The following is a 21,322-nucleotide window of genomic DNA, read 5'->3' as shown; positions in this document are numbered from 1 at the left end:
GTCATGCTACAGCTGTTCCTAGAAGGAAAACCATGTGTGAAGCAGTAGCCATTATGCACAAACCACTTCCTCTCCTGTGCTCACTTTGCCTTGTGGCAGCCCTGGAAGAAAGAGAAAACATACTTCTCTGAGAAAATGTCATGCACAGGCTGGCAAAAGTACCTCGTTATGAATTCCCTCTTCCCTTTTGCAAGCTCCTCTCTTCTTAAGCAGTTTCCTGCCTGGGTGAGTGAGTGCCTTTTATTTCATTAACTTACTTTGCCTGCTGGCTCATGGCAAAGAAGATCAGCTCATCCCCTTCCCTCCTGGTGCTTCTTTCCCTATGTCATGTCTTGCTCCACTGTGCACCAACACAGGGACAACAGGCATCATCACAGGCTGCATGGAAATCTGCTCCACTGCCTGAAGTTCCTTTTTCTCCTCCATCTTCACTGATTGTGGACTCTGCAGGACATTCCCCTCACATATTCTCACTCTCTCACAGCCGCTGTTGCACAGTGTTTCTAATCACAGAGGCACTGCCCATATCACCAATGGGCTCAGCTTATTGGAATTGGCTGGAACTGGCTACTACCACCACAGCAGCAAATTCTGGCGCCTTCTCACATAAGGCAGCCCTGCAGCCCCCTTGTTACTAAAACCTTGCCATGTAAACCTAATGCATCATCACCTGTTATACAATTGATTAGATAAGGAAGCTGTCTGAGATATACATGTCATTTTGAGAAAGCCCCTTTGGCTATTTCTTTTGGCGTGTTTCTGGCTCTTTGGAATGGGACTGGGTGAGTAGATAGTTTAGAGAAGTAAGCTTAACTCTAGTAAGGCAGACAAACTCAAGTGATGCATTTGAAATGTTTCTATATGGAGCTGGGGATGGTGTGGCTAGATCCTCTCCCTCCATATCTTTGGGTGGAGCAACAATTGACGTTTTTACAGTTTTCCGAAGCAAAATGGGCTGCAACAATATTGGGCAAATGGCATGCATCCCAAGAAAGAGCTCATCCAGCATGAACCCCTGGAAGCAACAGCAGTCTCTAGGTTCTTATCTTGCTGTGGAAGCGTTTTCTTCCTTAAAATAAGGAAGAAATGATAAATGAGGAGGTGAAACAGCACCGCTGATCACACACATCTCTGCAGGGATGTACCTCAGTTCTGCAGGAATGCCCAGCAGAGGGAGCCGCGTCTCTTCATGTGGCTGTCCTTGTGCTCTGATAGCCTATCATCTCCATTTAGGAGATGAAAGAGGAGAGGCACGGAGCTGCCAAATTCCCATTTGGTGGACATGTCTTTTTCCACATTGAATAATTCCTGGTTCTATTCTTTGCCATTTTAGCAGCAACAGAGTGATCAATGCCATTTTAAACCTGCATAAGGGCAGTGGAGATCAGGCTTCAACACTGCCAGCAAGTGATGTTGTAGACAGGTAGAATTATAAAAGAAAGGCCTCATTAAATCAGGCCTTATTAACAGCTGGCTTGTCACTTCTTCTAAATGCAGCTAAGTGGTTTGCAAGATCCTATGTGAAAACAGTCTTGGGAATGAGAGTTTGTTAAAACAACAAACTATTCCTGTGTGAAAAACAACTGCGCCTGGGTAAACAATGGATTTGTCCCATGAGAATCACTGAAAAATATGTAAAAAATATCAAGAATAGAGAGATTTGATGGACAAGTAAAATACCTTTTACTAACCAATAGAGTAATTGGCAAGAAAGCTATTAACCAATTAAAGTCTCACACAAGGTCTGTAAAAACTATGTAAAATGAGTTGTCTGAATAAAGAATGGGCTCTTCCTGCATTAGGAAAATGGAGTCTCAGCTGATATATTACAACAACTTCCAGTAACTCTGCCTGTAACAGAAGAGTTTGTTTGTGGTTTTAATTCCTAGTTTCAGGTATTTTAAGGGTTAAGGCCCAGCAGAGCTTGTCTGTCATGGCTGGACTCACATGCAAAAGTTTGCCCAAATGTCACACTGCCCACCACTGCCAAGGAAAACCATCCACTGCCACACATGCAATAGTTGCAGATTTTCTTGGTTCCCAGAAATTTATCCCTCTGCCTGTGGAGTGATGGTGAGTGAAGGTGAACATCCAAAAGGTTTGAGAAAGACAACAGACCATTCCACATGGGGATCTCTAGCAGCACATCTGTGGAATGATGCCCAGTGAGGTGCTGTTTGTTCTAAAATGAACAAAAAGGTGATGTGACTTGCCCAAATTTCAGTAATGGCATCAAGCTCTAGTGAGGAGAAGCAGTATTTAAGGAGATAACACACACTTCTAATGTTATCTGTTGCTCAGTAGTGCTGTTCTTTCCCCTGTATCTTGTGTTGTGGGTAAGACTGGAGATAGCTGTGGGATGGAAGCTGTGTTGGGTCTGGATGAGGTCACTGTAGGTATGTGGTAGAAGAGGTGGGAATTCAGTGCTGTTTAGGGTTTTACTTCAGTGTTAGTCTGTGAGACCATCCTGCAGTATGTGTGTTCTGGGAAGAAACATTCAAATCTACTTGGCAGTGTTAAGATTACTGTTGGACTCAATGATCTTAAATGCTTTTTCCAACCTAAATGGCTATGATTCTATGATCATTTCCCTTAGGTATTCTTGTCTGTGCTTGGGTGGGTGCAGGGGGAAGGTGCCTTCCAAGGAAAAATGAAATGTTAAAGCAAACATGAGGCCTTTTGCCATCACTGGCTATTGGCAGCATTGGACCATCCCCTTCAGCCATCTTCACCAAAAGTCCTTGGAACAGAGGAGACAGACTACCTTGTCTCTCCTAGACACTGGAACTGCAGAGCAGGGACAGCATTTGGGACAGGGCACGCAGGTGGGAAAGGTTGGAGACAGAAACATTTCAAAGACGTGCGGGAAATTGCAGATCTCTTCCCCTGAAGGACATAAGGGCTCAAAACGAAAACGTTGTGATCAGACAGAAGATAAAAGGTGGCATTTCCGTTCAGAAAGTGTTAAAGTACAGAGGCTGAACTCACTGGCTTGGGGTTTCGTATATCTTTAACAGAGGTCGCACAGACGAAAAGCTATTTTAGGACTGCATACTGCTACAGTAAGGATCTTACCTGTGACTTGGCATTGCAGCATAAGCTGAGGTAAATATTGCCAGCCTATATACACAAAGCTATGCCTGCTTCTTAAAAATATGTGATACAAAGACAGTTCTTTTGCACTTTTTCAGACACAGTGTTGGATTATGGAACAGAATTTGACATACCTGCTGGGCAGCGGTGGCTCTGATGACATATTGGTGAGTCACTCCCTGCTGGGTTGCTCTCCTGCAAGCAAGGGCGTAGCACATCTTAGGGGTCCAGCTTTTCCTATGGGGGCACAGTACCTATGTAACCTATGTAATGTAGGGGCACCCCCTATGTTACCCTATGGGGGTGGAGATGATGGGGATTTAGAAGAAATCAGTGTGATTGTTGTTCTCTGGAAAGAAACCAAAACACAGGGTGAAAATATCTTTAGCTGATGATATTACGCTTGTGGAAGAAGACTGTCCTTGAGGGCAGAGGTAGTGCTAGGAGTGTCCTATGGAGGACATCCTGACAGGGATGCTGCTATCCATCTTCTTTAACTGTTTGCTGTCACAAGTACTGCCCAGAGATGCGGTGGCTGCTGCTGGGGGGTGGGTGAGCTGCAGGGGGCTGGTGAGCAGGAAGGGGGCATGTCACTGCCGCTGGTGTATCCCGTTTCTGGCACTCAGCTAATTGGAAACAAAGCTTTTAGGAGATGAGGGTTAATGTGTCAGTTTCTCCCTGGGCCCTCCTCCCTTTCTCCTTTCAGAAGGAAACATAAAATAGGACCCCAAACCCATACCAGGGGCTCTCAGTCTCCTGGCCATGCCCATGTCATTGCTGGTTTGAGGATGCTCCCTGTCTCTGGCCCTGGTGCCGCACCTGGACTCGGGCATGGGCCATGGCCCCACATGGAGACAGCAGCAGGATGCTGGTAACCTCTATCACCACAGCTGCATTTTCTTTGATCTCCTCTGCCCCTGTAATGCAAGGATCTCATTCTGGGTCTTGCAGGGGATGGCCAGTCACTTGTGTTCATTCCTCATTTGCATCTTATACCACAGCTGTGGCACACCTCTTTTGTCCTCATGCAGCTTGGTGTGAGCTGACTCTTGCCTCGTATATCTACTAATGTGGGATTTAGCTCATACAAATTTCATTGTCCTTGAACAGGTGAGTCACACATCACCAACACCTAACTCCTCTGCAGCCTATGAATATGCCTTCGACTACTCAGAACTATACGTCATCTGCCATCCTGAAAGTATTCCAGCATTTGCATCTACCTTATTTCCACTGCTGTACTCCATACTGTTTTTGTTAGGCCTTGTGGGAAATGCTTTGGTTGTTTGGATTCTGACAGTCTTCATGAAAATCAAGACCATGACTGATGTGTATCTGCTGAATCTGACTCTCTCCGACCTCCTCTTGGTATTCTCCCTGCCCTTCTTGGTTCAGTACTCCATTGTGAGCCAGTGGACTTTTGGAAATGCACTGTGTAAAATCATCAGCTCAGTTTACTTCATTGGTTTCTACAGCAATGTCTTCTTCATAACCATCATGAGCATTGACAGGTACTTGGCCATAGTCCACTCTCTTCATGTTCAAGGGATTCGGACAACTGCCATTGGGTTTATCACCAGTCTGGTCGTTTGGGCAGTTGCCATTTTAGCATCAATACCAGACTTACTTTTTTTCCAGGAAGCGAATGACAATAACCAGATTATATGCCTCCGTCACTATCCTGATGGCAACAATTTCTGGAAGACTTTCAGTAATTTTGAAGTCAACATCTTGGGGTGGCTAATCCCTATTATTGTCCTAATTTTCTGCTATCACAGCATCTTGAAAAACCTGCAGAAGTGCCATACCAAGAACAAGTACAAAGCAATAAAACTGGTTTTTATTGTTGTCATTGTGTTCTTTGTCTCCTGGACTCCTGTCAATATTGTGCTTTTTTTGGACTCTCTGAGGAACATGTCCATCATTGATAACTGCCAGACACACCAAAGCCTAGACCTAGCCATGGAGCTGACTGAGGCACTCTCCTTTGTCCACTGCTGCCTCAACCCTGTCATCTATGCTTTCGTGGGTGAGAAGTTCAAGAAGCATCTCTGTGACGCTTTCAAAAAATCTGCATGTTTTCTGTTGAACTGCAAAGGCTACAAGGCTTTCAGTGGGCGCAGCCTGGACAAGCACTCCTCTCTGCACACAAAGTCCTCACAGTTGTCTTCTGTTGGCACTGTCTTGTAGAACTACAAGTCCAAAACTATCATCATGGACAGGTGACCTAGAACTGGGCATCCACAGCCACGGACTGTTTGAGCAACCTTTTTGGACCTGAAAAGTGGAAGCCCCTGTTTGTTTTTCCTTTTATCGCGGTTGCTTTTGGTGTTCTCACTTTTTTAGAGGTTTGTTTTTTGGTTTTTTGGTTTTTCTGTTTGTTTTTTTTTTTTAATCATCCTTCCTTTCCCTAGGCACATCCCACCTTGCTTGCTTTGTGAAATTACCGGCAGATTCCCACACTGCCAGAGCAGCACAGAGAGGTATCTTAGAAACATACCCTCCCCACTTCAGACTCAGTACTAAAAAGAGCTGTTAATGTTTCCAAACCCTGGACACTTGGCCACTCCTTCCCCTGTCTCAGCAGAGTGTGTTGGCTTTGTGAGCAGGGATGGGACTCTCAGCAGGAGTGGGAACCTGCTCTTTGGAGGGAAATGGTGCCCAAGATTAAGGTGTCATGCCAGGGCCTGGCTCCCAGTTGACAGATCTGAACAATGCTTCCAGCCCTAGAAAAGCTTAGTGAGTGAGTAATCGGATAAGCAACCAAGAAATAAATGCTGTCCATGTGTTTTGGTAAAATCCTGACTCCCCATCTGCTACAAGGGCCTGCAGCTTCTTGTCTGCAAGGGTTTGAAGCTGTAGCTTACAAACACTTACAAATACTGTGGATGTCAAGGGGCAATCCCTACAGGAATGAACGAGTGCTGTAGGAATGGATGGAGAAATTGTTACCAGGAAAAGGGCTGAAGTAGTGGGTGTGAGCTATCACACGTCCCCTTCAGGGGACTTTCTGAACATTTTTTAACTTTTTGAACTGGCAGCTGGTGTGCCAGTGTGGTCACTGGTCTTGAGCAGGCGGCTGGGGTTGACATTCCAGTTACTGTTCCAGCTTGGAATGACTGATTTTATGTAGGTGAATGGCTACCCGTTCGTACAGATGCATCTATGTATGTAGAGGTATGCACATACAGATGCATATCTATACTTGCCCATGTGTGTATATATACACAAATACACATATACCCATATGTATACATACATATACTTTTATATGTACAAATATTGTTAGATAAGTGCAATGGTTTTCTGAAGCTTTTTGTTCTCTTCTGTTTGTCCCTACAAGATATAACCGTATTTCAAGTTTTATAATAAAGTTACTTTGTGCACTGTAATTGCACAATCTTTACACCTGAGGAACCTGTTTCATCATTATTTGTGTCAGCATCTGCATTTTATTCTGTCCTGAACAGAGCTACACAACTCATAGCCTTCCCAGCTGCCTCCTCTTCAATTCAGCTGCTGCCTGGCTCCCAGCAGCAGGATCACTGCCTGGCGCAGCAGTACAGTCTCTACCTTTCAGGTGCCTTATTGCAAGCCAGGCTATTTTTAGATATGCAAACCCTCAGGTTCTCTAGAAGGTGTTTCACAAAAATTCAGGGGCAAAGCCAAAGGGTGGTGGGCAAAAGGATGGCTCTCCCCAGCAGATTCACAGCATGAGCCCTCTAAAGCACAATTCACTCAGCTGAAGCACAGGACATGGGAATGATTTCTCCAGCCTCAACAGCCTTACCCTGTATCCCTTGTGTGACTGCTTTGGGACAGGTGCTGGAGCCCATTTGCCCAAGCTGGCAAGATGATGATGGCCTTTCTCTGGTTGCTGAGCATTCTGCTAGGGGACATCTCCCTCTGCTCAGAGGTTTCATTGCTTGCTGTTGTGTAGCTGTTGGAGTGAGGCTGTGACCCAGGGTTCCCCACAAGGCTTGTAACCCAGTGGCATGAGGGTAGCTTAAACATACAGAGCCTTCTTTGCAAAGTCTTTCACTTCTCGAGCTCTCATTGGAGGACATCCTGCCTTGCTTTTGCCTCAACACCACCCATAAAGCCAACAACCTCCAAGCAAGGAGGCAGGAGATGCTTTCTGCAGCTTAAAGGGGTTTTCTGTCAGAGGCAGCTGGCTTCTGTTTTATCAGCAACACCAGGAGCTCTGAGTTGGACCTGGCCTCAACTTCTTATAACTGGCCAACTGCTTTAAGCTGGTATTGCTGCCTTCCTGTGCAAAGGGAGAAGGTGAGAGCCACATCCGGAGAGTGCTTGGCTGGTAAGAGCTACCCTGTGTTGCTCTGGCCCGCCAGAAGCATCCCTGTAGGTCACAGAGCTCCTCTGCTTTCTGAAGGGACAAGCCTAGAGCAGTCTGCTGCCCTTCCAGTGCCTGTGAGGGCATTGAGAGCAGAAAACATCTTCCTGTATCTGTGCAAGCTTACAGACAGCTTGAGGAAAATGCCAAATTTTAGGGTTTTCCCAAGAGCAGAGACCACAAGAAGCTGAGGCTAAAACATCCTGCAAAGCCCCAGTGCCCATTCACCTACTTGTATAAAAGGTACCCACCACAGGTGTCCCACCACAGCTGTTACACTGCTCCTGCTTATATCTGCTGCTTACCTTCGTGTCCTGACCTTGCTTTTTCTTTTTGCTGAGATGATGCAGGTTAAAGAAGATTTAGGATCATGTTGGCACATGAAACAGTCAGATAGAATTTTGTTCTGGCTTCAGCACATCATCTTAAAACAGAGACCAGAGTAACTTTTTACCCACATTCAAGCTTAAACCTAAAATACATACTTGTTTTCTTTTGATTTACTGGTGTTACTTGCACCAGAGTGTCCCTTCTACAGGAGGTCTCTTAGAAAGATGGAGACTTTGTCTGATGTCACTCATGATGCTCTCTGAATGTCTGGATGGAAAGGCCTTGACAGGCTGGAGCACTGCAGTGGCATCAAGGGTGTTCATCACTTGCCACACTGTGCAAACATGTGCAGCTGTTGTATGGGTATGTTTAAGGACCATGGTGTTCAACTACAGCAGCAAAAAGAGGAATGTATGAGGACATGCCATGATGTTGCTAGATCCCTCAGAAAACAGTGTGAAGTGGGACTTAGCAGATTGTTCCTCATCTCAGCTCTGAGCTGCAGGACTGCTACTTTAGCACAGGTAATCATAGTCTCTTGTCCCAAAACAGTATCCTGGAGTAAGAAAGTAGTCCATATCTAGCTTTTTCTGGCATTGTGTTGAAGCCTTCTTCCCAAGGCAACATGGATACAAACTTATTAAGTCCTTGGCAGAATCTCTGGCCTTCAGCTCACTTGTTCAGGCTAGTGCATGGAGTCTGGGGATGAGGATGGGACTGACTCAGTGCCTTCTGGAGGAGGTCTGCCAGCCAGCAGCACAACTCTGCCTCTTTCTGCTGTGGTAACATCCAGCTACACCTGTTGGTCAAAACCAGGTAAAACTTTAAAGAGGGAGAAAAGAAAGGTTAATGAAGGGTATTTGTGTCCCACTCTTAGCTGAAGGACGCTCCTGTACGGGGATGGGCCTGCATTAGCATGCATTAAGCTATTCAAGCCCAACTCCCCAGGTTAATTGTATCATATTCATCCTGTTTTATTTTCAGCCTCTTTCAAACACTTATTATAATATACATATGTATGTATTCCAGTTATATACCAATTCTGAAGCAGCATGGAAATTACTGACTGTGCCAGAAGAGGATCCAGAAAGGTGTCTCATGACAGAAAAAACCCCCCATGACTTTAGGTATTTTACCCAGATGTAAAAATAGTTTGGTAAATTGAAAGGCAATTATAACTTTAGTCCGAATAGGTCAGGTTTAACTGTAATGTGTGGGCTGATAATCATATTTGGTTAATATACTTTAAATGTTAATGTCCCTTAAAGGCAGCAAGTAATGCTGGGCAAAGCAAAGCTGCTACTGTACTGTGTCAGTTCTGACGCATGACTTCTGAGTAGTGTGCTTCTGCTCTAGGTAAATCTGTTTCTGCTGACTTGGCTGAAATGCCAAAATGTACAGACAGATCACAGAAATCCCCACCTCAGAACAGCACTGGTTTGGGTTCCTACAGCCTCTGCTGACGTGTGCCTCATTCTGACCCCACACAGCTCTCCGGGCTGCTGGGTGTCCCTGTAGGTCTGCTGTGCTTTCCAGCAGTCAGTGCAGCCAGTGTAATGCTGGCGTCAGCAGCTGGGTCAGACTTACCATGTCGGATGAGCTCTATGCAAGAGAAAAGTACCGCCAAGCAAACAGCAGTGTCTGCTGTGTCACCCCAGTAAATATTTTTCCTCATCATGCTCCGATATCCGGGCAGATTTCCCACTAACGATAATGAATGTGTGGTCTGCATTGCCAAGACATTCATCCCTTTCTTCACCTGGCACCGTTGGAGGATGTGCAGTCTCTGTGATCCTCCACATGCCTGAGTTCAGAGAAGGTGTGACTGTGTATGCAGAATGTGAGGATGGACAGAAGGAAGGACACAGCCCTGGCCTAACACAGACACTGCCACCACATTGCAAAAGTATTGATTGTCCTTGGTGTTTGAGTCAGCACTAACCTTGACTGCAGCACTCAGCAAGGTAAAGAGATCTGTGTAGCAAGAAACGTTTGCAAACCAGCTGCCTTTCCTATACAAGGAGTAGAGGAAATGGGTCTTGCTCCCTAATGCTCAGGTATCCAACTGGGCTGAGAGCAAAGAGCAATGTTGGATGGTTTCCTTGGGTCTTTTGTCCATTGCAAGGCAGGCAGTTTTTCCACTCTCCTCTCTCCTAATGTCTGCATCTGTGTCTGTACCCGTGCACATCTTGCACCACCATCCCTGCACATCTTGGTGTCCCCAGCACCACACGGCCCTGACCTGTGCTCAGCGGCAGCCCTGCAGAGAGAGGGGTGCTGCTGATGCAAACGTTCCCAACAGCTTCAGCTCTCACAAGTAGCACAAGGGGGATGGGGGGGTGGGAAGGAAAGGAGGGAGGAAAGGCATTTCTTTATTCAGCATTTTGAACAGCAGCTTGCTGGATTGTGGCGTTGCAGCCATTCCTCCTGCCTGGATGAGCCTGGGAGGGAAGGGATGTGATTGCCCAGCCAAAGGATTCTTTCCATCTTTCTTGGGTCTTGCTGTTACTGTTGGAGCTGATCTCACAAGCAGGGCAGCCTCACGATGCACTCTGAGTGATCAGGTACACCCTGAAACAGGCAGGTCCGAGCAACTCGCAGGCATATCACCTTCCAGGGGAGGAGGACACCTCTGAAGGAGACCTGGCTGAGCCTCTGCCACCTCTCCAGGGCAGGACAGCACCATATTTGTGTGACAGCTGGAGCTCAGGAACACAATGGGGTCACCAAGGCATAAGTGAGCCTAAGCACTAAACTGTTTCAATGCCCTTATCCCTTTTGTGACATTCTAATATGGGAATAAATGTTTCTCTTAATTTTTGATATCTGTTCAAGCCATGCTCCTTCTGCTTGTAAAAACTTTGCAAACCTTCACCTTTCTGTGGCTCTTCCCTTCAGCAGCCCTCAGGATGAAACATTTTCAGCCCTAGACATAACTTCTCTCTTCCTCACTCTGGGTAATTTCTGCATCCCCATCTTTTTAATGCAGAATAAATGCATCTCCCACTGGTGGCTGGAAAGACACCAGAGCTCAGTTGTCTGGTTGCATCTCTGCAGAACAGTGGCATGAAGGAATGAGGCTCTCTCTGCTGGGTTTTCTCTCAAAAGTGAGGCACAGAAATGATTTCTGTGATTTTTCTGTGTGTCTGTGTGTGAGCAATTGGTGCTCATATCTGCACCAAAAGCTGCCAGGTGGGCTCTGCTGCAGGACAGCATGGGAGGAACAAGGATACCAAGGTGGCAGGGATGCAGAAGCACCTCTACCCAGCTGACAGAAAAGATGAGAATTTTGGAGGCATTAAGAAAAAAAATGCCCAGCAGGGGCCAGTGCAGTCACGGCTATGGTGTGTGTCATGCTGCTGAGCAATGCAGGGCAGCTCTGCATCACAGAGCTCTTGTAGGACTCGGGGGCTCCATCCTGGGAGGTATCCCCTGGCCACTACTGTTCCCCATTGGCCCTGCAGAGGAGACCCCTGTGAAACTCTTGAGAACCAAGAGAGCCTCGTTTCATAGAAAATCACCACCATCAGGCTTTCCTCCATGGCAGCAAAAGCAGAGTGTGCTGGGGAGAACAGCATTTTGATTCTTCAGGTTAGACATTTCTTTACCAAGTGCTTTAGTCCACAAAGCTTGAACTTGCCAGTGATGCTCTGCAAAACCCTGCCTCCCCGACCTGACCTGGCAGCCTGGCCACAGAGCAGGAGGAGATGCCAGTGGTGTGAAGTACCTCTGGTCTCCCCAGATATTGAGAGAGTTTTCAAATTTGGAAGGCTACTCAGAGGGAGATGGAATAAAAAGAACAGGGTGTTTGCCCCTCTTTACCCACAGTGTCCCTGCACATACATCCTTTACTCTTGATTTCTTCCTGTAAAACCATTGTGTGCCTCCCAGTTGGGAAAGCAGCACACTGTACCTAGCCCTTCCCAGGAAAAATCTCTGGTTACAAGGGATGCAATGTCTTTTTTATTTTAGCTTGGAGAAACAAAAGATGCTTTCCTCCATTGTGTCTGGATCAGAATGAAAGTCTTTTCAGGAGCTTCCTCAGAATTTTTTATTCCTGAGCTGTCCTCAATACCAGAGTGCAAACAGAGGCTGAAGATGGAGAGCAGAGATATGGTTGATGTGGCAGTTGTCTTTCAGGTGGTATTGGTTTCACATCTGTCTATGTTGCACTAGAGTGCACACCATGATAATGAGTAGCACTCTTATCTAGGTTTATCACTCACAGTAGAATACAGAAGAAAGCCTTTTCTGTCTCCCGGGGACACCTGCTGAGGATCTCTGTGAGTCAACTTATCTTGGTTTCTCTTTAATTGAAGTCTCCAGATAAAACCTGAGTGGGTAAAATTTGGCAAATCTCATTTCTCTTTGAGGGTAATAACTGCCCTGTGCTCAGTTCCAGTTAAATTCTGGGCAGCACAGGAGGAAGAGGTTGATGACCTTCAGGAAAATCCTGTTGCTAGAACGTAAGCAATGCTTGGAGAAGCCTGTCCTGCTGTTATGTATGGTTAGTCCTGACCCCTGTTCTCAAGAATTTTGCCTCCAAAGAGCTGCACCAGAAATACTGTGCAGAGTATTGGTGATCCAGGAGCAGGTGCCCACCAGGGTAAGAGTGACCAAGTCTGTCTGGGTTATGCTTATGTTTTACAGGTCAGCAGCAAACCAGCTTGGCATGTGCAGGTCCCCACTGGGGAAGCTCTTACTTATGTATCTGTGCTTTCTTTATAAGGCTGGAAGGTGGAGGATGGAGGGACACAGCCCTTCATCATCCCCTGAGGACATGGGAGACAAATTTAGATTTGGGTGTCCTCTAAATAACAGCAATCTACACACAGTGCATTGCTGCTCTAATAGTATCAGACTATCACTGGCATTGAGGAAGCCTTCATTCAAGTTTCTGAATCTCATGGTTCTCACACAATGAGAACATTTCCTTAGTACAATCCATTAGAAATTATCTTTCTACAAGTTAAAAAGTTCATAATTTTGGCAGTCATAGATCATATTTTCAGGGTGTGGGGAGAAACCAGCCTTTTGATGTTGTCCTGAAAACAGTGCAGAGTGCTTTACATCTGTTTTTAAAGAATGGGTAGGATGGGTCTGCTGGCACTTGTCAGAGAAAAAGGTGAGTTTTGAAAATCCATTGCTCTGGCCCTTTATAATTTCCTACCCTTTAAACTTTTTTTTCCAGCAGTGTTTCTTTGTTGTCCCTGGCTAACACCTATCCAGGAGCCAGTTCCCTGATTATTTCCACAGGTTCTTGTCCTGGCCCACCTGGTTGACATCAGTTCCATAATTTGGCTGATGTTGGAAGCCTATGGTTTGACCTTAACTACATTGCTGAGTAGCTGTTGGGGATGTAACATTTTCTAGATAAAGCCTAACACAGCAAAAAATACAAAATATAATTGGCAGAAATACCAGAACTGAATTTATATGCAGATGTTTGCCTGGCAACCTGCTAGCCAACCCACAAACAGCAGCTCAGGCAACCTGGAAGATACTCTCCACCCCCAAAATCCCACCTAGGTCAGCCTGCCTGAAGACAGCACAAGTCTGCCTTTGGGGAGAAGGCATTTTAATCTCCTTTGACGTTTGAGGCAGGGGCAGTACCTGGGGATGTTTGCAGGACCACATTCCTTGTGTCCCTGCTATTGGTACATCAGCCAGCTGGACGTGGTGTCTATTTCTCATAACACACCCCACTGCACAGCCTCCTGCCCGGTTCAACCCCAGAAGAACTGCTTTTTGTGCCCCAGTGGTGCCTGGCAATGTGCTTTGCAGCATCCCAGCTGAGCTGCACTCAGTGCAACCCTGAGCAGGATGCTTGGGTCAGGGACCAAGAATGGTCCTTGATTAATGAACATCTCAATATTTTAAACCCTCAGACTCCCCTGGTTCTGGGCTGTAGAGAGACATTATGATTAAAATCATTTTTACAGGCAAAGAGGAGGTATAATGTACATACAGGTAGAGCCAAGCATTTGTTGTGAGTGTAATGGCATTCTCAAGGCTCCAATTTTTATCACTTTAGGTCTGCTGGTTGCATAAAAACAAGAACATTATTGCAGTTTCAATTTTTTGCACCCACATAGTTTCTATTAATTTTCCTGGTGTTATGCTCGCTCTTTCCCTGCTCCTTTGGGTCCTAAGGCTGGTGATTGTGGTGAAGTGAGGTGTCAGAGAGAGCTGTCAGCATCTCCAGTCCTTCCCTGGGATGAGTGCAATGTTCACTCTGATTTTCCTTCTGTCTTTTTTCTAGGATCTGTTTTGGATCATTTTTCTGTGTTCTCCAACATGCTTCTATACCTTCTTCTCTCTTCACTGGTCTATACACAACCTACTATAGGCAGTCCCCCTTAGGCATGTTAGATACTAATTTTGTTCTCTCTGTTACCACTAAACCCAGTTTTTTCAGCTCCAGATCTGCATTTTTTTAACTGACCATCAATGAGTTGTCTAGAGCTGTGGGGCTCTACAGTGCCAGCCTGTTCCCCACCTTTTACCATCCCATAGCTGTAATCCTCTGTGCTGCATCTTGCATTCCCACAGCTCAAAGCCCCTGCTATTGTGAGTGAAAAATGTCTTATTCTGTATACAATGGAGGAAACTAAGGGGGTGACAGGTTTGACATGCTGTCATGGCACCTCAGGCATTTCTGTCTCTGTGCAAATCCTGTCCCCTGTAAGTACTTCTGCCCCTCTGAGGGGCTGCATCCTACTTCACAATTTCACAAGAAGCCAGCAGGACCCAAGCACAGCACATCAGTACTTTCTCAGCTCAGCCCCGAAGCTCAGCCCAGGAAGCCAACATGTTCATGCAGGCATGAGCATTAGAGAAGAGGAAACATACTTTGAAGTTCAAACAGGCTCAGCTTGAAGAAAACATTGATTTTCAATACAGCTATGAAGTAAGGTAAGAGACAATTATATTTTCCCTATAATTTGACAGAGAAAGATGAGACAAAATGGTGTCTCATGAACTTAAGGAAATTCATCACTGCTAGTGCTTTGTACCTAAATGATATTTAATTTGAGTAAAGATGATGTGGGTACTGTTTACAAATTGTGAAAGTAAAAAGGGAAGCATTCTGTTAACGAAGTGAACCAGGGCAGATAAATTTTACTTGGTCACTAATTATTTGTGGCACCTTGTGGTAAGAAGAATATTATAAGGTTAGTAAATGCTGATATATAACTAATGTGCAACATTAACCTAAAAGGACAGACCAAGAAGATGCAGCCCTTCTACTTCATTAGAATTTTTTGTTTGATATCTGCAGAGATTCCACAACTCACCAGCATTGCTTGCTTCTAGTTTTGGTCAGAGATCCAGCATCCAAAACATCATTGGCACTGAAAGACAGCCCAAAGCAGAAAATCTAGTAGAGTCAATAGAAGGCATCTGATACAGACAGACCAGCAAGAGAGCAATGGAAATTAAAGACATTTATGTATAACATACTTGATTTTTATGTGACTCAGCTTTCCACAGAAAGGATGTTATATTATGTCTGCTGGTTTGGGTGAGGCATTTGGGTAATACAGTAGTGGCAACCCACTAATTACTTGTGTGATATAAACACAGACCCACAACAGTGGTTCCCAAAATCTGGTCTGTTGGGGCAAGCCCTGTATGCAGGCAGTGCAGCCAGAGGAAGGAAATTGGATGGCAGGATGAAAGACGGCAACTGCAATGAATCAAGAGGGTTTGGGCAGTGCAGAAAAAGTCCAAAAGGGAGAAGAAAGGGCTAAAAATTGACAAAAGACAACACATAATAAATTGAGAGTAAATCCCATAGAAAACTTGATATTCCCAGCAAGGAGCTGGCAACTCCAGAACTTAAATCTTATCCATACACAGCAAAGAAAGTTTAATGTACTCTGCTCTATGAAATGATGGAGAAAATTATTTGAAAGATCTCCCACTGCTAGAGAGCCTTCTCTGATTTCTCAGGGATGCTGAGACAATGTGAAATAATTGATCACAAAAAAGGGGTGGGGGCAGGAAGCAAATAGATGCCACAATAAAGGCAGTGAAGTGACAGAGTCAACATTAATCATAAACGGCTAGAAACAGTGCTCATAGCTACAAATAATAATCTGTTTTTTGCTGTCCCTTCAACAGAAAATACAAAAGAAATTTGAATGCTGCTTCAGAAAAGAAGGTCTGGGAAAAAAAATACTGAGGAAGTACAGGTAAGAGAAAACACTGGCAAAATGGTCAGCTATACATTTAGAAAAATTAGATAGAGTGCCTGAGCAACTGTTTAAGCAGAAAGGGCAATTAGGGGAACTAACAGACTAGATTAAATACCTGTGAAATAAATTTTCCAAGAAAAACCTGATTCTGGCAGTCACCATCCAGTCACCATTGTCAGATGACAACCCCAAACATCCTGTTCCCTGCTCTTGGGAGAGCACCTGCTCCTTCAACTCTGCCACTGCTTCCCCAGCAGCTGAGTTAAAGTTTTCCCCAGCCTCTGTGAGGACCAAAATAAATACTGCTCTACAACAATACTCACCATTTACCTCATTTCCTATCCCCTGGCTGATCCCTGGGAGCAGGACACTGCCAGGAAACCATCTCAGGCTGCAGAAGATCTGCAGAGGTCCCTTGCTTCTCGTCATAGGATCAAGATCACCCTGACAGACATAGATGCAAATTTCAGAACCATTTCAGTGATTTTTTAACCTCAATTTTAACATGCAAGGGAGACACGGGCACCTGAGTCATAGTGTCAGGTCATCTTTCCTAAATGCATGAAGTAGTTTCTGAAACAGTGCCCAAGACACTTGGTCACAGCTTGAAACCCGAACTGATTCCCTGCTCCATTAAGTGTCCAGGCACCAAGGCTCCTGCAGTCCAACCTGTCAGCCTCAGAGGGGCTTTGTTCTCCCCAGTGCTGAGGGAAGGAATTGAAACCACTGAAAGCTTTATCTATAAATACACCAGTAACCACGGGGGTGAGCTGCCAGGGGTTTGGCAGGGCTTTCTTTGGCCTCTGCAAACCACACGCTGTAGTGCAGCTGTCCCTTCCAACTGGCTCACAGCAAGTCTTCCTGGTGGGGCAACAAAACCAGCAAATGGGGGGATATTGCTGGGGACAGGATGTGCCTGGGACACCTGGGTTCAGTCCCCTGAGCCTGCTTTGCTGTGGTGGTAAGCACAAACAACCTGCACTGGCCACCAGCCTGGCCAGTGCATTGGGGGAGCAAGGGCAAGATCTTGTTCAAAATAATACCTCTGTTGTTGCTCTGAAAGACAGGTGATGGAGCCCTTGACCCTGGCAGAGACATCCAACAGAAAGTCCATGGTTTTGTGCTTTCTTTATAAATCATGAATACACCTAATTTTGGTGTGATGGGCTAATATGAATCTTGTGCTCTGGTTACTTGCTGTTACCTCCAGGTGTGCATGGAGCATCACTGAGAAAGCACTTTCCAAAACTATAATGCCCTCAGCAAAGGTGAGAGAGACCCTAGGGATTTTGGACTCTACATTATCTCCTTCTGCCTTCCATGATCAAAGTTTGATCTTTTCAAATGCATTTTTTCACCAAAAACTGTTGGTTTCAGTTTGTAGATTTACATGCTTCTCATCGTTAGCTAGTGCTGTCTGCTTCTAATTTAGTTTGTGATATGGGTGTAAAAACTGTAGAATTGGATCAGGGAAGTGGCATTTTTTAAAATATCTTTGACCTAAATATCGTTGTAAAGGGATCCAGGCCTCTGCAATATTCAGTCGTATTTTTACCAGCAGTGGTTTTATCGTCTTCTATTTCTGAGTCATTTACTTACGACACTTTAAGTGGCCTAATCCTTTGAAAGCCTCAGCATCATGTTTCTGCACCTTCAACTTCACCTTGAATTGGAAAATTCAATAACAAAGCATCTCAGACAACTGCTTGCTTTTAAAAAACATATCCTCAAATTACTGGGAGAAGCCTCCATAAATTAAATCGCCCAAATTGAAAAGCAATTATTAGGTTTGCAGGATTCTGATGGGCTACAGAAATAGTCCAGTTGATCTGAGAATAAATGACAGAAGGAAGAAGAAACACCTAAGAAAGGAATTTCCTCACCTTAAAGTCATCGAGGAAGAACGGGAGGGGCAGTGAGCATGTGGCACTACTCCACACTCACTCAGAAGCTAGGGAGGAATGAAAAAAGAACTGGTTAGGTGGAAAAACACACAGGTTTCAATAGAGTGGCTACTTGATAACAACATCCCCAAACTGTGCTGCTTTCTTTCCACAGCCATCATGACAGCCTCACTGCTAACCCAACACCAGCAGCTGCTCCATGGTCTTCACAGGACCCTGCTTCCTTCCAGGGGTCACATCCCAGGATTTGAGCTAGCTAGTGCTGTGCAGAGGACAGTTTAGCTTTTTCAATCCTTTATTACCAGAAAAGAGTCATGACGATTCAGAGAATTGTGCCCCAGCCTGGTCTGCCTCCCTGCCTATCAAGGCTGTAGGGTAACCCAGCACCCTCCTGCTGAGCTTCTCCACTGTGTCTGGCCTAAATCCATTTCCCCGACTGATTCCTTCTCTTGATGTGAAGACCCCCAGACATTCAAAAGTGTCTTTTTCCTACCTGAAGTCTGTTCCAGTCATTAGCCTCTCACTGCTCAAAATGTTCATCTTATTCCTGTCTTGCATGTTTCTGGTTTGAATTTCCCTGCATCACAGTAACAGATGGCTAATCCCACTGAAATAATTAGCAAGATTATTAACACAAGCAAAAGTGAAATCAGGTGTTACCAGATTATGCCCGCAGCCCCTGTATCAAGCTCTGCAGTGGAAAAGTCATCCCACTTTTGTTATTTCCCATCTTTTCCATCTTTTAACACCTGAGCATTGCATCAGCTTTTCTTACAGTCAAGTTTCCTTTCAGATATGCCCCCACTGAGATGTGACTCCCCATGTTGAGACGTGACCTGTGTTGTTTAACTCCCAAGCATGTCACTTTGGTTACCTTTTGCTCCATTAGGACCAATGTGAATCATCCAGGAAGCCCCAGATTACTCAGATTGGTGGTGTCTGGACCACTCTCCAGTCCTGTAATCCTTTTATCACGTGCCCCTGCCAGCTCTCATTGCCAATGTGCATTCAGAGCAATGATGAAAACACGGAAGAGTTTTGGCTTTCAACTTGTCATTTCCACAGACATTTTACATGCAGTATCTCCAGTTCAGCAAGGCTCCTTCCATGAATCTCTGACTTTTGAGATCTGTTGTCTAACCAGTCCAAATCCCATTGCAATGCTTTGTTGGTCTTGCTTTGGGCTGGAGACATGTATTAACCAAATAAGCATGCAGTGCAAGTCAGAGCTCCCACTCATCCATACAGCCCCCCTTTTCAACCTTGCAATCCCACCGGATGCCCAAACTCAAACTCCTCTTCTGTAAAGCCACACAGATTTGCCTTAGTTGCACTCTGTCCCTTAACAGTTTAAATTCATTTTGCCTGAGTTAAAGGTTAGGTTAGATCAGCCCTTTCACCTTGCCTCCCACTTTCAAAGGTCTGCATGTAGGGGTGGAATAGGGAGAATATCTTCCCACCTCAGGACTGAATGAAAGTGAAATTTAAGATTGAAAGTAACTGCATTTGGTGGGATGGGCTTGCTTTTGACCCTGGCTATCTAACATCATCCCAAGTAGCTCCAGAGGCCATTGCCTGTGAATGGAACCACCCTGCTCTGAAAAATAAACTAGATGAATTACAGGAACTAGCAGGGTGTAGGACTAGAAACTGGGCCCCATCTCTGGTTAATGTATTAACTTTAAGCCTAAGTTTTGGGTGGTGTACCATCTAAACCACGGGTAGAGGTGTCTGTGGCAGTCTAATGATTCTGTGGTAGTTGCTTGGCTAGGCTGGTTAAGTTTTACCCAGAGTACTATCTCACCCAGTTCTGGTTATTTCCTTTAATCTCTTTCTTTTGTATGTTAGAAATGCCACCATAGCTACAAAATTTCATTTGGAGGTGCCTGAGGTCATCCCTATGTTCTTGCTGAGAATCATCAGCTGGTAAGAAGCAGGTGTACTTGCACATGCAAAAAATCAAGAGCATTTTTATTTGGGTAGGGTGATGGCAGCTCAGAGCTAAGGGTGAAAAGGGGATATACATACACACCTGTAGGGTTTCACAGGGGTTCTCACAAAGCCTACAACTTCCCAGGGCCAGCTGATTCATCAGACCATTCAGTGTGTACTGAAAATATGTTTTGACAACATGAGGAAAGCCTGTAAGCATCAGAAATGCTGACTAAGGTGTGAAAATCTTTCTGAGGTTTAAAAACTTTTATTAGCATATTGTGCAAATCTGAAGTGTGACCCTCTGGCAGAGGTCTGGATTTGGTCGGTTTTTTTCACTTCTTTTAATTTGGTGGTAGAAGCAGCATGACAGGGAGGCAAACGGCTTGTAGATCTCCCTCTTTTTTGCAGTAAAGCCTATAACATGGCACTTGGCTGAAGTGCCAGGGATGACACCTGGAAAGATCAGATATATAAACAAGATTTGCTCTTGTGTCACCGAGCCTGGTGCCAATGTTGTTTGAAGATTGAAATGCAACTTCTGTTCCTTAGAGGAGCTTGCAGACCTCTCACAATTTCACTTCCCTGTGTATTACAAGGAGTGCACACGGTGGCTGGGAATAGCTGGGTTGAGAAACAGGGGTCTTGGACTTGCAGACTGTGGTCTTTGAGATAGCTACAAACTATGATAAAGAGCAGAAGTGTTTGTGAAGAGTAGGGTGTAAAATCGATGGGGAAATCCAGAGAGAGAGAAAAGTGGTCGAGCAGCTCCATGAGAAGCAGAAGTGAATCTACTATTTCTTGTAGTCAGCAAGGGAAAATATCTGGTGGAGAAACCTCAAAGCCTTGCAGTCCTCCTGTGTCCCCTACAACCTTCAATTCACGCTGTCCCTTAGATGAACATTTATTGTAAGCATAAAAGAGAAAATTGGTTTGAAGCTGATGGTGAGAAACCTGCAGTATGTGCCGCAGTGGACTTTGAGAGGCAGACAGAGAATATCTGACAGGAAAGTATGGAGGATGGTCAGATCTAAGTTTCTCTCTTAAAGGTGAAATGTAATTTCAACACATTATCCCTATCTGGCATGGGCTGGGTTTTGGGAGCACTTTGAAATTTGCAGCCCACCTACTAAGTAACATCAATTTAAACTGAGCAGTCATATCAGAGGAGCTAAATATTCAAACAGTGCTAGTGGCATTGTCTGTGCAGGATGAGTGGTGGTGGAAGGCTATGCATGACTGCTGATACATGAAATCCAGAAGCTAGGGAGTGAACAAGCCACAGACTGCCAGTAGATTCAAACACCAATGTCCTTTTGTTATGTGCAGTTCTTGCTTGCCCCTGGACATACAATACAGAATCTTACCCTTCCTGTTGTTGTACTTGTCACAGACCCCACAAGCACCCATCCAAGGGTAAAGGAAATAATTTGCTACCATAGAAATAAATTATTCTTATCAGTGAGTTAGAGAAGATTACTTGACTAAAAAGGTATTTCAGGAAATAT

General features: G+C 45.0%; 3 protein-coding genes and 1 long non-coding RNA gene across 5 annotated transcripts in view; 3 read left to right on the top strand and 1 right to left on the bottom strand.

Moving 5' to 3' along the window:
• Positions 1–25: 25 nt before the first annotated feature.
• LOC106854438 (C-C chemokine receptor type 8-like) lies at positions 26–6,507 on the top strand. Of its 2 annotated transcripts, none has more exons than XM_088165320.1 (3): positions 26–225; positions 3,192–3,260; positions 4,204–6,507. In XM_088165320.1, the coding sequence occupies exons 1-3, from the start codon at positions 136–138 to the stop codon at positions 5,281–5,283; spliced, it is 1,239 nt and encodes a 412-aa protein (XP_088021446.1). In that variant the 5' UTR covers positions 26–135; the 3' UTR covers positions 5,284–6,507. The 2 variants fall into 2 exon arrangements, with proteins under 2 accessions (XP_088021446.1, XP_014733851.1); XM_014878365.2 differs by lacking the exon at positions 26–225 and adding an exon at positions 2,380–3,105.
• On the bottom strand, positions 6,501–16,224 carry LOC106854497 (uncharacterized). The gene is made up of 3 exons (XR_015803894.1): positions 16,094–16,224; positions 15,076–15,132; positions 6,501–8,576 (listed from the first exon to the last, which is right to left on the bottom strand). It is a non-coding gene; the product is annotated as an uncharacterized LOC106854497 (long non-coding RNA).
• CX3CR1 (C-X3-C motif chemokine receptor 1) overlaps positions 14,623–21,322 on the top strand; it is an 11,693-nt gene continuing 4,993 nt past the window's right edge. Inside the window, exons 1-2 of the mRNA XM_014878471.2 lie at positions 14,623–14,692; positions 15,905–15,975. The gene's annotated coding sequence lies outside the window, so the exon portion shown is untranslated. The remainder of the gene's footprint in view (positions 14,693–15,904; positions 15,976–21,322) is intronic.
• CCR4 (C-C motif chemokine receptor 4) overlaps positions 14,629–21,322 on the top strand; it is a 26,076-nt gene continuing 19,382 nt past the window's right edge. Inside the window, exons 1-2 of the mRNA XM_088165328.1 lie at positions 14,629–14,692; positions 15,905–15,975. The gene's annotated coding sequence lies outside the window, so the exon portion shown is untranslated. The remainder of the gene's footprint in view (positions 14,693–15,904; positions 15,976–21,322) is intronic.

Source organism: Sturnus vulgaris, chromosome 1 (assembly GCF_052056855.1).
Source record: "Sturnus vulgaris isolate bStuVul1 chromosome 1, bStuVul1.hap1, whole genome shotgun sequence".
Lineage (NCBI taxonomy): Eukaryota > Metazoa > Chordata > Aves > Passeriformes > Sturnidae > Sturnus > Sturnus vulgaris.
The sequence above is the reverse complement of the archived record's forward strand: the minus strand, read 5'-3'. Positions and strand labels throughout refer to the sequence as shown.